The following is a 13,277-nucleotide window of genomic DNA, read 5'->3' as shown; positions in this document are numbered from 1 at the left end:
CAAGGAGAACTCGAGGTCACCGAGTACTGTCGGTATGAAAACAATCGGTGCTACCTAGCTCGAGTGGTGGCAGCTAACAGCTAGTGCAGCCAGGCAGCTACAGTGCTAAACTCTGGGGGCATTTTTTTCCCGTACCGACCGTACTCGGTAACCTTGAGAAACAGAGATCTATGTGAAAAATATGTGAGTTTTCCTTTAAGTCCTATTAGCACCAGAAACCCTCATAGAACCTTATTGCAGACTCATGTTGTAGGTCCACAACAGAAACATGGAACATGGCCTACAGCCACAAGCGCATAAAAATTTGGGTGTAGCCCACTTGGCAAGTGAGGGACTTATCTGATACAACTGATGAATGTTCTCATTTGATCATTACTCTAAAAAATGGGCTGATTCTAAGACGGTTTCCGGTTGTAAATTACATTACATTCAGAAATATTAAAATACAGTTGAAAAACACTTATTCCCTGCAGGAATGTACATACCATGGTACATTTGGGAGAAACCCAATATAAACTCCAACTGAACTCATGCATGCACCATATGCCCACCCTCCAGAGGCCTGCACGCATCATTGGTTTGTATTCGAGACCCTCATACTCAATAACACACTCTGCTCTGAAGGTGTAAGGGACTGACTCATATCAACAGCTCCTGTCAACACCTATTGGTTTATTCATCACAGCTTCTCATCCTTGAATTAGTAGCATGGATCATTAGGTGCTGCCTGGAAATATTTCAAAACATCAGAGAGTGCTGCCATTTCCTTGCTTTGGTAAATGGGGATCCAAAAACAAGCTGCCACATTGTTACAGAAGTAGAACTGTGGAAAAGGGTCACCTAACAGTCTTCCTTAAGTGTCAACTTCCACTTCTGCTTCAAGTGCTCTCCGGCAAAACTAAATGAAGGAAAAAATAGAGTGGACCTTGTTCTTTGTGTACACAGTGTTTTTTTTTTTACTTTTTATTTATCTTATTTATTTTGCTGATTGTTTTTTAGACTTGACTATCTTTACTTGATTTTCCATTATCATGCTTTTACTTATTATCTGATATTTCTCTGACTCTGATGGTGTAAAGCACATTGAATTGCCTTTGTGTACGAAATGTGCTATTAATAAAATGGCCTTGCCTTACACATGACCACAGGTTGTTTAAACTCTCTTTTTTCTCTCTCTCTGACACACACACACACACACACACACACACAGACAGAGAGAGTGAGAGAGCTTTGGAAGACCTTGGCAGAACTGCTCTGGAATGTGAAGAATCTGAATGAGACAAGGCAAGGAGGAGAGAGGTAATGGGAGTGACCAGACACAGGTGCCATGCTGACCCAAACTTTATCTTCCTTCCTCGCCTTCTCTTTTCCCCTGTCATTTTCATTCTTCTTTCTTTTCTTTTTGGAGCTCATTTCAAGGCTCCATCACTTTCTTTTTTCTGCAACTGCTGTAATGTCTCCTGCTTGCCTGTCATCGCCTCAGTCCCATGACGGCTACACAGCTCATTATTGCCTCATTCTTTCCTTCAACAGAACAGATTAACTTAGAGCCAAACTGCATCATGATCCACATTAGCACTTCTTTCATAAAAACAGTCAGTCAGTACTCTCCCCTTTCCTCAGGAGAAAAGAAGTCAAACTAAAACACAGAGACAGTACTAAGTTGTTATACCACAGTCTATGTGGCTGAATATTTAAACTGTGATTACGTTAGGATCCACCACAGAATACAAGATGGGCCAGTTAAAAAATGTCTCAAATAACAAATGTAACAACAGAGAAGAGTAAACAAAAAAGGAAAAATATGCCAAGCTATAAGTAAAACCATATTGTTTCAACGTGCAATTTATATTGTTATGAAAAACCATGATTAATAGCCATCCTATCCGATCATTGATAACACCGATCACAAATCAAGCTATGAACAGCGGGTCACATGCATTAAAGCTGCAGTTGGCAAATCTGACAGATTGAGGGGAATTAGCTAAAATGTTGAATGTTTATAACTCTCATGCCCCTTCCCCACTACCACCGAGCACCCTCTCATCGAGTTTGTGCTCGTCAGTGTGCACCAGACTGTGATTGACAGTCAGATCTCACATAGCCCTGCTCTGACTGGACCAGAAGAACCAGGAGCTGTGGATTTTTGCAAAACAAATAACAGGCTCTAGGTGGAGGTAGAAGTGCAGGTTTTTTTCTAAAACCGCCTGGTTTATGTTGTTCTGTCGGAGCATAGTGTCGGTTTCAGTGAATATGATCAAAAAAATCTTGCTAACTGCAGCTTTAACTAAGGCATCAAGCCAAACCCAGCAGCCATTTCTTCCCAGGGATAAGCTTACGCCCATCTGGGCCTTGGGGGTTCCTCATAAATAAATAAATAAATAATAAATTCTGATAGTCGATGTATTATCTGGGCCTATAGTGACACTGGGAAACCACATCTCAGGTCTGCAAACAAAATGGACCATTCACTTGGCCCTGCCTTAGTAGTAATGGTGCCATTAAGGCAATATAAACACAGGGCACGAGGGCACAACACTGACACTGCCTACACACTTATGCCATTACAATAATATGCCTGAATGGCAACAGCTGTGATTGGGTTGATCTGTGTACACAGTACACATCCAGCATCCCCCACCATAGAAGGTTGTAAATCACAACCTGCAATTAGCCAAGGGCAGAGGATTTTCATGTAGGCATACACAAGGACTTGCTAAAGGGAGGGGTTTCCATGGGTTTTCAGGGAACGCCAGACGGCTACATGCACGCGTACACACTTGGCAGACATGCTCATGATAAGGGAGCATGTACAGCTAAGATGATACCCATTTTGCTTTAAGACATCTCTGCTAGCATACTAGCAAACCTCACTCAGCAGGTTTATGGCTGTACCTGAATGGGATAGGTTGGTTTCTCATCTATGAGACATGCCTTGTTCATACCAGCCCATACTGGATTTGTAAGCCAGTGGGACAAGGTCTTAAATCTACAAGGATACATTGTTGAAATCAATTTGTCTGAAATGTTTGCAGTCAAAGTTAGATCAAAAGATAGCCACAGTAGGAAGCTACTTTTTTCCCATGAAGTGGTTTTCTGAGAAAACAAAAATGATTGCATTAATTACTTCTATGAAACAGTCAAGCCTCTCAATCTGCCCCTTTCCAAGAGCTGTGAATGTGCCAATCTGAGGTATCAATTCAACAGTTGATAGCTGTGAAATGCCTTCAACAAATAAAAAGTTACAGCACGAGTAGAACTCTCTCCAGAGGTGTGCCGTCTTGCTAAGTCTGATCATCAACGAAATGGCCAAAATGACACAGAAACATTATATAGATAGACGCTGCTAGGTAAGAGCCCTTGGAACACTTGGTGAAATCCAATAGGGTACTATATAAAAATCCCAGAGCAGAATCTGTCTAGGTCTCAATGGAACTATGTCAGAGAATCCTGTGCTAACCTGAGTAGAGTTTTTCTGTGCAACACCACTATTGATTTTAGTGGAAGAATGCTGGGGAGGAATCCTGGAACTCAATGGTGCAACAAACTTGTTGACTTAACTTAGCAGCCGAAAGAACCTCATAAATGAAAGACAGAATGCTATTCCTGACAGTAATGAACAACCTTGGGTTCTTCTTCTGGAAACTGAGTTGAAAACATATACAAATCTTCAAAAACACTCAAATAAAAAACACATTACATCATAGCTCATGGGACATGTAGCCTCAGAACACACTGCAGAGCAACACAGTAACAGAAGAACCAGCACCAAGGACTTTCACAGAATATAGAAACCAACTAACATGTGAGAGAGTACAATAAGCAAGCACTTAATCCATGCAACATGACACCATTTCCAATTTTACCAGACAAAAATGTAACATAAACCTGGGAGGGAATATGCAAGTGGAGATAGAAGGTCATTGGCCTCTTTCTGGTGTACAGGAGCCTGTATAGTTTATTCACTCTGACTCTCACACACTCTCTCTCTCTTTGATCATCACTGCAGTGACCTTGGCAGAGGAGAAATTCCTTATCAAATCCTCAAGTCTCTAATGAGAGAGAGCGAGAGAAAGAGGAAGATAGACTATTATGGGCTTATACAAACTCCATAATCTTTACAATCTTTACAAAAGTACTGGAGTGAGTCTCTACGCTGTGTACGCCTGAGACTCTTTCAAGACTGCAATGAGACAGTAACTAGGATTAAATCTTCGTGGAATTCCCCATCCCTTTCAAACACTCGTACACAAACACTTCACTTACACCGACATGGTAGCACATGCTATGGGTGTGTTCTGCAATGCACTTAGAACAATTAGTGCCCTGTGTGCACTAGCACAGTCTGATAAACAGACAGAATACACCACAGCCTTTACATAGGCAGCCAAGAGAAAAGAATCTGGGTGTGGGTGTGTGGGTGTGTGTGTGTGTGGGTGTACACTCTACCGCGGGGTAAAATATATCATCCACTCAACGTGCAGTCCTATCTCTTTGAAAGTTACTTGGGAATGTTGTGGCCAAACCAAGGTTAGCTCTACATATAAAAAGTCTGCTGGTATATTGTTCTTCACAATTATTCTTACGTGTCATAGTGTCATTTATTCCAATGGAATGGGTGTTTCACTTCCTTTAAGTTTCCACAATACATCAAAGGCAGGGAGCACTGTTGCTCTCAGTGCCCACATGCCGGAAGGTAAATTATGCATCCTGCTACAGTGACTACAGCAGGACGTACATACATCCTTTTGTGTAGACACAGGTACATACTTAGGCAGCTTAATGGTTCAGCACAGACACTGTGGAATGTACCTGTAATATTGAGTGGTTTAACACACTGCTAATGGTAGACTACCACTAACATACAACATGACAGTGTTCAATGAACTAAGACCTTTTGTCACAATCCACTGCCAAAGCCTCAATAAACCACTCTGCAGTTGTGCAGTGACACATCTGGCGAGAAATCACACCTGGCCATGAGAAACTATAAACCATAAGCTACTGACCACTCTGGGGTTTTGGACAGGACAAGTCTCTCTGTTTACCTGCTTTGGGGCTGGGTTTTGGTACGAGTACGGGCGTGCCAGTGCTCAGCAGGTCCTGGCTGTGCCGCGAGGTGCCCTGGGCGTTCTTGGCCTTCTTGCCTCTCCTCAGCCAGCTGAAGGCCCGCCGGATAGAACCGCCATGCCTCCTCCGCCGCTTGCCCCTGCTGCTGTGCCGCTCCCGCGCCAGGACCTCGACCACGTCACGGGGCACCAGGTTACCCACCTGGTCGATCTCGTGCTCCCTCTCGTGGCCCGACATCTGGCCTCTTGTGGGGGGGGGGGCCTGCAAAGGGAAGGGAGGGAAAAGAACAAGACACTGTGGTCACTTGGTCACTGTGACGTTTGATATCCAGCTGGACTTTTTGTACAGCAAGAGCATACATTACAATCAGTATTTGCACTGATAGGGAATTGAACCCAGGCTTCTGGTGCTGTTGGAGGACAAGCTGTACCAGCAAAGCCAATGGGACCATGAAGAAATGTAAACACGGTGAAACTTTGGTCTCGCCCTCACTGACTCACTTGAAAGAGCATTCCGTGACATTTTTCATCAAGGGCCTGAAAAGACCTGCTCATCCACCCTGTGTCTTTATCTTTCTAGAACTCCTGAACCCCACACAAAGATTTACTCTCTTGATCTCTCACACACACACACACACACACACAGTCCGTTTGTAACACCGCCCTTGTGCACTCCTCCAGCTGTCCTCTGTCGGCACGGAGGGAGGGAGACAACAGACTGGAAAAGATCAGAGGCAGACCAGAGGTGAGAGAGAGAGAGAGAGAGAGAGAGAGAAAGAAAAAATGCACTCCGCACCAGCATCCCCTTCCCCTCATAGGTTTACACCAACAGCCTGCAGAATTGGGTAAAAGTAGGCAATTTATCACCGAAGGCATAATTACCTTGCCGTTTCTGTTTTCACAACAAACAGAAAGTGCCCACATTCTGGTTGTTAGCCCATTCATCAGTGCAAGAGTACATATTACCCCACGGAGCATCCTGCTATTTAGTTAATCACAGTGTTTTTGAGCATCACAGGATGAGTGACAGGGCAGCACACCAATAAGAGTGCGGCTCCTGTGTGGGCACAGCCCCACTGCCTCTTAGCCAATATAGCAAGTGTGTCAGCAGAGTACATATCCCAGCCTGATTCCTGCCTCTCAACACAACTTCCTCTCTCTCCCTTGTCTAGTTCTGGCTCCACACCTTCATTCCAGAGCCTGTAGTCATGCTGTAGCAGCCTCGCCCACCACTACTGCACGCCCCCAGACATAGCACATTACACAGCACCCACATACAGAAAACTCCTGTCCACTACACGTCCTGCAAATGTACAAATGTAACTCTACCAAAACACTGTGGTTATGTGGAAAAGGACACCAGAGTTGTCACACAAAACCACATCCCACTCATTGCCCTTTGTTGTGTCATTTGAAAATACTCTCGACTCCTCTCTGCGTCACTCACTCTACGGTTTTCCCTCTGGGTCATTCGGTGTCAAATCAGATAAGGTTGTTTTTTTTTTTGCAAATCATGTGTCTGAGGACTCATCAATGGTCCAGTCATATTGAGAAGGTCTTCCATCCTACAAAGTTGGAAAGGCTAATAATATTTTTTTTATATATTGATGTTCAAACATAGCTCGCAAGATAAAGAATTTTTAAGAGTGTAAAAATCTAAGCACAGTGAAAACATTGGATCTTTGGGACCAAAACATTAGACAAACTTTAAGCAAAGCCAGCTTGGGAATGTTGCGCAGGGAAAATCTTGGGAAAATTGCGCAGCCAGCATTTTTCTGGATTCTGCCTGATTTGACAAAGAATGACCCCTGTCCCCTTGTCTCTCCCCCTTTTGCACACTTTTATGCTAGTAATGCTACACATACATCAGAAGACTTGACAAGATTTGGGAAAGATTGGAGTTTTTTTAGCTAATGCCCCCAATTTAAGCTTTACTCAAAAGACTACAATCTTTCAAAAGTCTTTTCCCAAATCTTGTCAAAGTCTTCTGGTGTAAGGATGGCTTTAATCTCTTTGCCGTCTGTCTCTTGATAGGTGGAGATAGGTGGAGCAGTAGACTCAGTAGCTCGCCAAACAGCCCTGGAGGTGTGAGAAAAGGCTTGTTTGGAAAGAGGGTGGAATGATCAGCAAGCTGGTGAAAATTAAACAGTTATGCATGGTCTTTAATGCATGCATGCACTCTCTCACACACACACACACACACACAAATTATATACATCTTATACCAATATTCAATATGGTCCTCAGTTATAACATTTTGCAATATTCTCATACCACAATGAATAATATCGACTAACTGCAGTGTTTCCCACATAATTTAATTCTATTTGTGGTGGTACACTGTAAAAAGTTTAACGTAAAATTTACAGCAACTTGCTGGCAGCAAATAACCAGCAAGTTGCTGTATTTCACTCTACAGTACACCTACTGTATATGAAATCACAGTACCTATGCCTGATACTGTAAATGCAAACTACAGTAGTACTACCAGTGCTGTAATGTATACAGTATTGAATTGTCTACCGTATTTTTAATCACAGTACTTATGGATCATACTGTAACTTAGTACAGTAGTAATACCAGTGCTGTAATATTATATACAGTAATTTTGGGAAATTCATATCCTGCTTTATCTACAGCCAGGATAAATTTCACTAGGCCTAGGTATGGTTTAGGCTACACAAACTTGCATAAATAACCATTGACAACTTGTTATCAGTTTGAAAAGCAAGTACATTTATTCACTTTTTTTCCCGTTTAGAAATTCTCGTGTGCTGCATCCTAACGTTAGACCAACGGTTGCAGTCAGCCTGATCCACCACCAGTAGCAGAGTGAAGCAGCACCTAGCAGAAATAGAAGAAAAAAAGATAAACAGTGTTAGATAACAATTTTCAACTGAACCTGAAGGCTACTTACAAGTGAAACTTTAGAATAATCATTTATATATATATACTGTATGTTTTTTGAGTTTACTGTCAAAATGCCAGGCTGAAGATGGTGTTAGCATAACTCAGTTTCGCAAGGTATATTTAGCTGCTAACGTTAGCCAGCTGGGTGAGCTCATTGATGATATTTGCTTGCAGCAACACATAGATATATGTATATTACGATGAGTTAACGTTACATAAGTTAGCTGGTAGCAGCTAAACCTCCACGTTAACGTTAACCAGCAGCACATCATCTTCAGCCTAACATTGTGACAGTAACATACTAGGCCTAGCACTACTAGCGAATGTTTTATATAAATTATATGAATATAATAAACTGTAACTTACTGAGAACTAAGGTAGGCCTAATATAAACGAGACTGCCAAAACGTTAACGTAACATAACACATTAACGTTAATGCCACCTTCACAGCAACAGCAACTATGATAGCTAGCCTAAAGTTACTTAGTTGATCCAACAAGCATGGATGAGTCTGTAAGTTAGACAGTACAACGTACATAGACTGTACACATGCCCGAATTTAATGTAGTACAATTTCACAATGAAACATTAACGTTACATAAATAAATGCTTGCTTACCATTAAGGTGGAGCTGCGAACTTGACAGAGTGCTGAACACCGTTGGTCTGACTCTGACTGAACTGTTGCTCAAAAATGATCTCCCGCCGCCGGACAGTTCAAACGTCGTCGCGCGGTGCACGTTTCAATCACCACGTCAAAATTTCCCAGTAAACCATAAATCCATGACTTTTCAATATCTTTTCAAAATGATGATTTGGGTGGAAAATCAACGTAATATCAATGTCACCTTGCTATCTGGGAGCTTAACTTTGTATTTATGTGCAAAAAGAAAACCCCAACTGATTTTCCGCCATGTTTTTTCAAAATTTTCAAAAAGCTGACAAGTGAGGGAGGAGTCAGATTTATTACTGTGTTATGATTCGCAGCAAATGTTTATTACTGTAGTTTGACCATTTTTGACCATAATTCATAGCGAAACTACAGCAACATACTGTATTCACAAATACAGTACACATTTTTCTCAAAAACAGCAGTGATGCTGTGAAAATCACAGAATCTTGTTACAGTGTAGGATTGCAGAATTAACTTGAATGCAAAAGTTTTTAACAAATTAGTGGGGTTATGATGCTAACCAGATTTAAGCACAATTTAGCCAGTCATCTTCTATGCCTTCCAGGATTGTTAACGTTTTCTTTAAACGTGCATGTAGATTCGTTGAGAGACAGAGACACAAGGAGAGGCTGTGCAAAGGTGCACATAGCTTTAGAATGACAGAATTCCATCCAATTGAAATAGCACAACATGAAAAATCATTGTGTGGTGGTCAATGTTGATATTGTGATGGGCCGCCACAAATAAGTCAATGTATGGGAAACACTAAACTGAACGAGATTGGTTTAAGGCTAATTAGTTTAAGGTATTGATAGGTTTTTGTGGAATGACTTGCTATTCTTTTAACTTGTGCTGATTAAGGCTTTTTTTTTTATCTTAATTGAGGTTTTAAAAGCCTTTACAAGATGTTGGAAGACAGTCTCACGGTTAGCAACAATTATCACCTCCTTTAAGAGACATAAAGATTGAGTGAGAGAGAGGCAAAAGTAAACTTTATAGAAACAGAAACAGAAATAGCATGTGCTTTTTCCATAAACAGACCAAGCTGAAAGGAAAGCACATCCTTCATGTTACGCAAAATCACACACACCTGTCAGTTCCCCCGCCCAACACACACACCCATCGCCACTTAGCCAACAAACACATGTCTATAAGACATGAAGACATAGTCCCCGTGTGTTCCTGTCCTAATGAGCTTGTGTAGCTCAGGGCTTATGACTCTGCTCTTAAAGATGACTAGCTGTGTCAGCACCAGTCTGTGTGGGAATACGGCCTGTTCTTTCCTTATGTGGAGATGTTGAGAGTCAGGTTTGTCTCTCCCGTGTTTGCCTCTGCTGTCTAACAGAGAAACTAAATATTTCACACACCTAGACACATGCACAATGTTCAAACGTACAGACACACACACTCACACAACCTTATTCAAAAGTTTGAAAGAAGCCTCAAGAGGAGGCTCTCTCTCTCTCTCTCCGTGTGTGTGTTCCTACCCTTAGGGAGAAATCACATACACTGCGAGAGGGGTGCGGCACAGGAACACTGGCCTTTGTTTGAAGAGTGTGTGAGAGGATTTATCCATAACATTCACCTTCCTCTCAGCACACACACACACACACACACACACACCTTCAACTTTGCTGAAATTTTAAAGTGGCAGCACACACATATTCATCGTGATGATCCAAGCTGGCAAAACTTTATTTTTTTTTAAATCCGATGGCTCACAGGCTTCTGTCCTCACTGGCTAAGCAGAGCAGAGACAAGTTTCAGCATGACTGCCTAAATGCTCCCAGGGTCCTCTTGAGAGCGGATCTGAGATTTACAGAGGATGTGGGTTGTACTGAAGCAAAGCATGTGTTCAGGGTATATGGATGACAATGTGTGTGTGTGTGTGTGTGTGTGTGTGGGGGGGGGGGTGTTTGATTTCCATTTCATTGTAGATGTAGTCGTCATTGTACAATGAATGTTGAACTTGCTTTTTCTACATGCCATTGTCACACAGACAGACACATCGACTAAACAAAAGCCACAGAAATCCACCTTCCTCACAATCCCCATGAAAATGAAAAACATTAAAGATTCAGATCAAAACAGAGCAGTTAACGACACCACCTCCCGCCGACTCTTTAAAATAGGATTGTGGTGCAGAAGGACAAAACCAAGGCTCAGCTCACACCTGCCATGGGTGTGGGCAGTGTGTGGAGAAGTTGCCATGCCGTAGCCCCATTAATTAAAGTCCAGGTGCACAGATCTGCCTTTTTTGATCTGCTATAACGCACCAAATGGTGTCAAAAGGGAAGCTTTCGACTGTCAGTATGGATCCTCAATTTCTGGGTATTGTTGGGTTGAACTACAATGTAGTCATTTTACCTTAAAATAACAGCTTCATTATACATAACATTAGATTAGATTAGATTAAACTTTATTGTCATTGTGCAGAGTACAAGTACAGAGACAACGAAATGCAGTAAAATTATAAATTATAAAATAATTTTGATGCTACACTGACTCAGGATGTGGAGAACATGGGACACTCTGACATTGCGGATGTGTGCCCAGAATGCCGGATTTTGCAGTATGCAACATTGTTGTCACAAGTAGTAACATGACTCTTTTGGCAGTTTTATACAAATTGGGTACACAGTATGTTGAAAATTGACCAAGAGGCGAATTCATACAGTGTGTTACTCTGACATGTTCAGATTCAGCTAACTCTGCAACCAGTCTAGTCTGACGAGCCAGACCCACATTTGCTGCCGCTAGGGGCGCGTCTAGATTTCTAGGCTACAACCAGTCTCTCCAGTGAAATAACCAGAAATGTTTATGTAACATTCAATAATCTTGTGGTGTTGCATGTGGTAATAGTGACGACGCAATATTTGCAGCTTGACTTCTTGTCAGCCCTACAGTGAGCTGCCTGAGGCCTGAGAGGAGAGCAGGGGAATGGAAGAATGGATGTGTGAACCTGGCCTCCTCACCTGGGTGTGTCCAACACTCTGGGCACAGGCAAACAAAAGGGGAGAAAAGTAAGCAAGCCAATATCCTAACTAGGAATGGGCTTTTCATATGAAGTGTCAAGACACACACACGGTCACACACACAAACACACACCGACCCAACTGCATCGCTGTTACAAAACTATTGAAGACTGCAAAGTGCAAAGTAATGCTATAAGTTTAGCTCTGGTTATGTTTAACAATTTTGGTCTCTCAGAACATCCATGTGTGGAAGCACTAAAACACACTTTTGTATCACACAATAGACTGCCTAACTGTAACTTGACCAGCAAGTATGGATGTTTATTAAGTATTTACTGTATTAAAAGATGTACTGATGGATTGGATGACCTAATCAAGCTCTTTGTGTTCTCTTCAAAGCCATTTCACCCATTTCAGGTGCTTCTTGCACAGTAGCACACTTAGCACTAACAATGGGGATTACGGCAATGGAGGTGAACGTCCTGTGACAGGCACAGGCACATCACCGCCCACAGTGTAACTCTGCCACTCACTCCCTCAGCTCTACGGGGCTCTTCCTGTTGCCCTGCAGCTTGATCTGTGATGCAAGTTTGCTGATTAAAGTTGGAGGGCCTGGCAGTGTATATATTGGCAGTGTGTGTGTGTGTGTGTGTGTGTGTGTGTGTGTGTGTGTGTGTCATGGGCTATGGGAAGAACTGTATAATATCCATGATCAAGTGCATGTGAACTCGACCAGATGTGTGGATGCAAAGAGTGTGAATGTGAACAGGTGTGTGTGAGTCTGTGTGCGTGTGTCTGAAGGAGAAAGAGAGTGTGTGTGTGTGTGTGTGTGTGTGTGAGTGAGTGTGTGTAAGAGAGAGAGAGAGAGAGAGAGAGAGAGAGAGAGAGAGAGAGAGAGAGAGAGAGAATGTGTGCTGGTGGTGCCAGCCCCCGCAAAGATCTGCCAAGCACCTGAGATTATATAACTCACAAGGAATCTCCACGGAAACAAGCCCTTGCATGGCAGAATGATTGGTACGGTATGGTAGACACACCCTTAACAAACAGTAGGCTACTCATGGGTTACAGACAGCCTTGATCAGGATATTCACATTTACTTACTCTTATGCTATCTTATGCTTAAGCCATGTGCCCCCTCCCCCCCCCCCCCTCAGCAATTGATTAGTCTGTTTAGTCAAATTGATTAGTCACATGTAGCCTGATCTCGCATCCCTCTCATCTCCCTGTTTAAGACAAAGAGTTGACGCACTCATTCTTCTCCAGTCCTTCATGGTCCAGTGTCACAGTAGCCAAATACCAAGCCTTTGCCCATCTTTCTGGAATGACCAGTATGATAGGTTATGGAAGATATAGGCTACATCATTTAAATGTGTAGTGTGTGAGTACGTGGGTGGGGGTGGGTCGGTGGGGAGGGGGGGTTGTTGTTGTCCTGACAATCGTTGTTTAAACTGACATTTTCGAACCATGGAGATCAAAGTCCAGTATGGGAATCAGGGAGATATTTCAGTAGCCTGGACACACTCAGAAATCATCGGAGATATCTCGTAGGTTAATGTACAATCAGTGCCCTGGTTGGATAAATAATCCCAGCACGCAGTGTTAAGCAGTGGGGAAGACTGCCTATTCTCCCAAAACAATATTTCCCCTAAT

At 42.5% G+C, this 13,277-nt stretch overlaps 1 protein-coding gene across 2 annotated transcripts in view; it reads right to left on the bottom strand.

Annotated features, from left to right (window-relative positions):
* Positions 1-13,277, bottom strand: part of si:dkey-157l19.2 (uncharacterized protein KIAA1522) — a 28,163-nt gene that overhangs the window by 14,161 nt on the left and 725 nt on the right. The window contains exons 1-2 of one of the 2 annotated variants that reach the window (XM_042072338.1): positions 7,815-7,826; positions 5,049-5,331 (exon numbers count right to left, since the gene is read on the bottom strand). In XM_042072338.1, coding sequence (XP_041928272.1) covers positions 5,049-5,307 — 259 coding nt within the window. In that variant the 5' untranslated portion in view covers positions 5,308-5,331; positions 7,815-7,826. Of the gene's footprint in view, positions 1-5,048; positions 5,332-7,814; positions 7,827-13,277 lie in introns of those variants that run through there. The other variant, XM_042072337.1, reaches the window with a different exon arrangement.

The sequence above is a fragment of the Alosa sapidissima genome, chromosome 19 (genome assembly GCF_018492685.1).
Source record: "Alosa sapidissima isolate fAloSap1 chromosome 19, fAloSap1.pri, whole genome shotgun sequence".
NCBI lineage: Eukaryota > Metazoa > Chordata > Actinopteri > Clupeiformes > Clupeidae > Alosa > Alosa sapidissima.
This window is presented reverse-complemented; position numbering and strand designations above follow the sequence as displayed.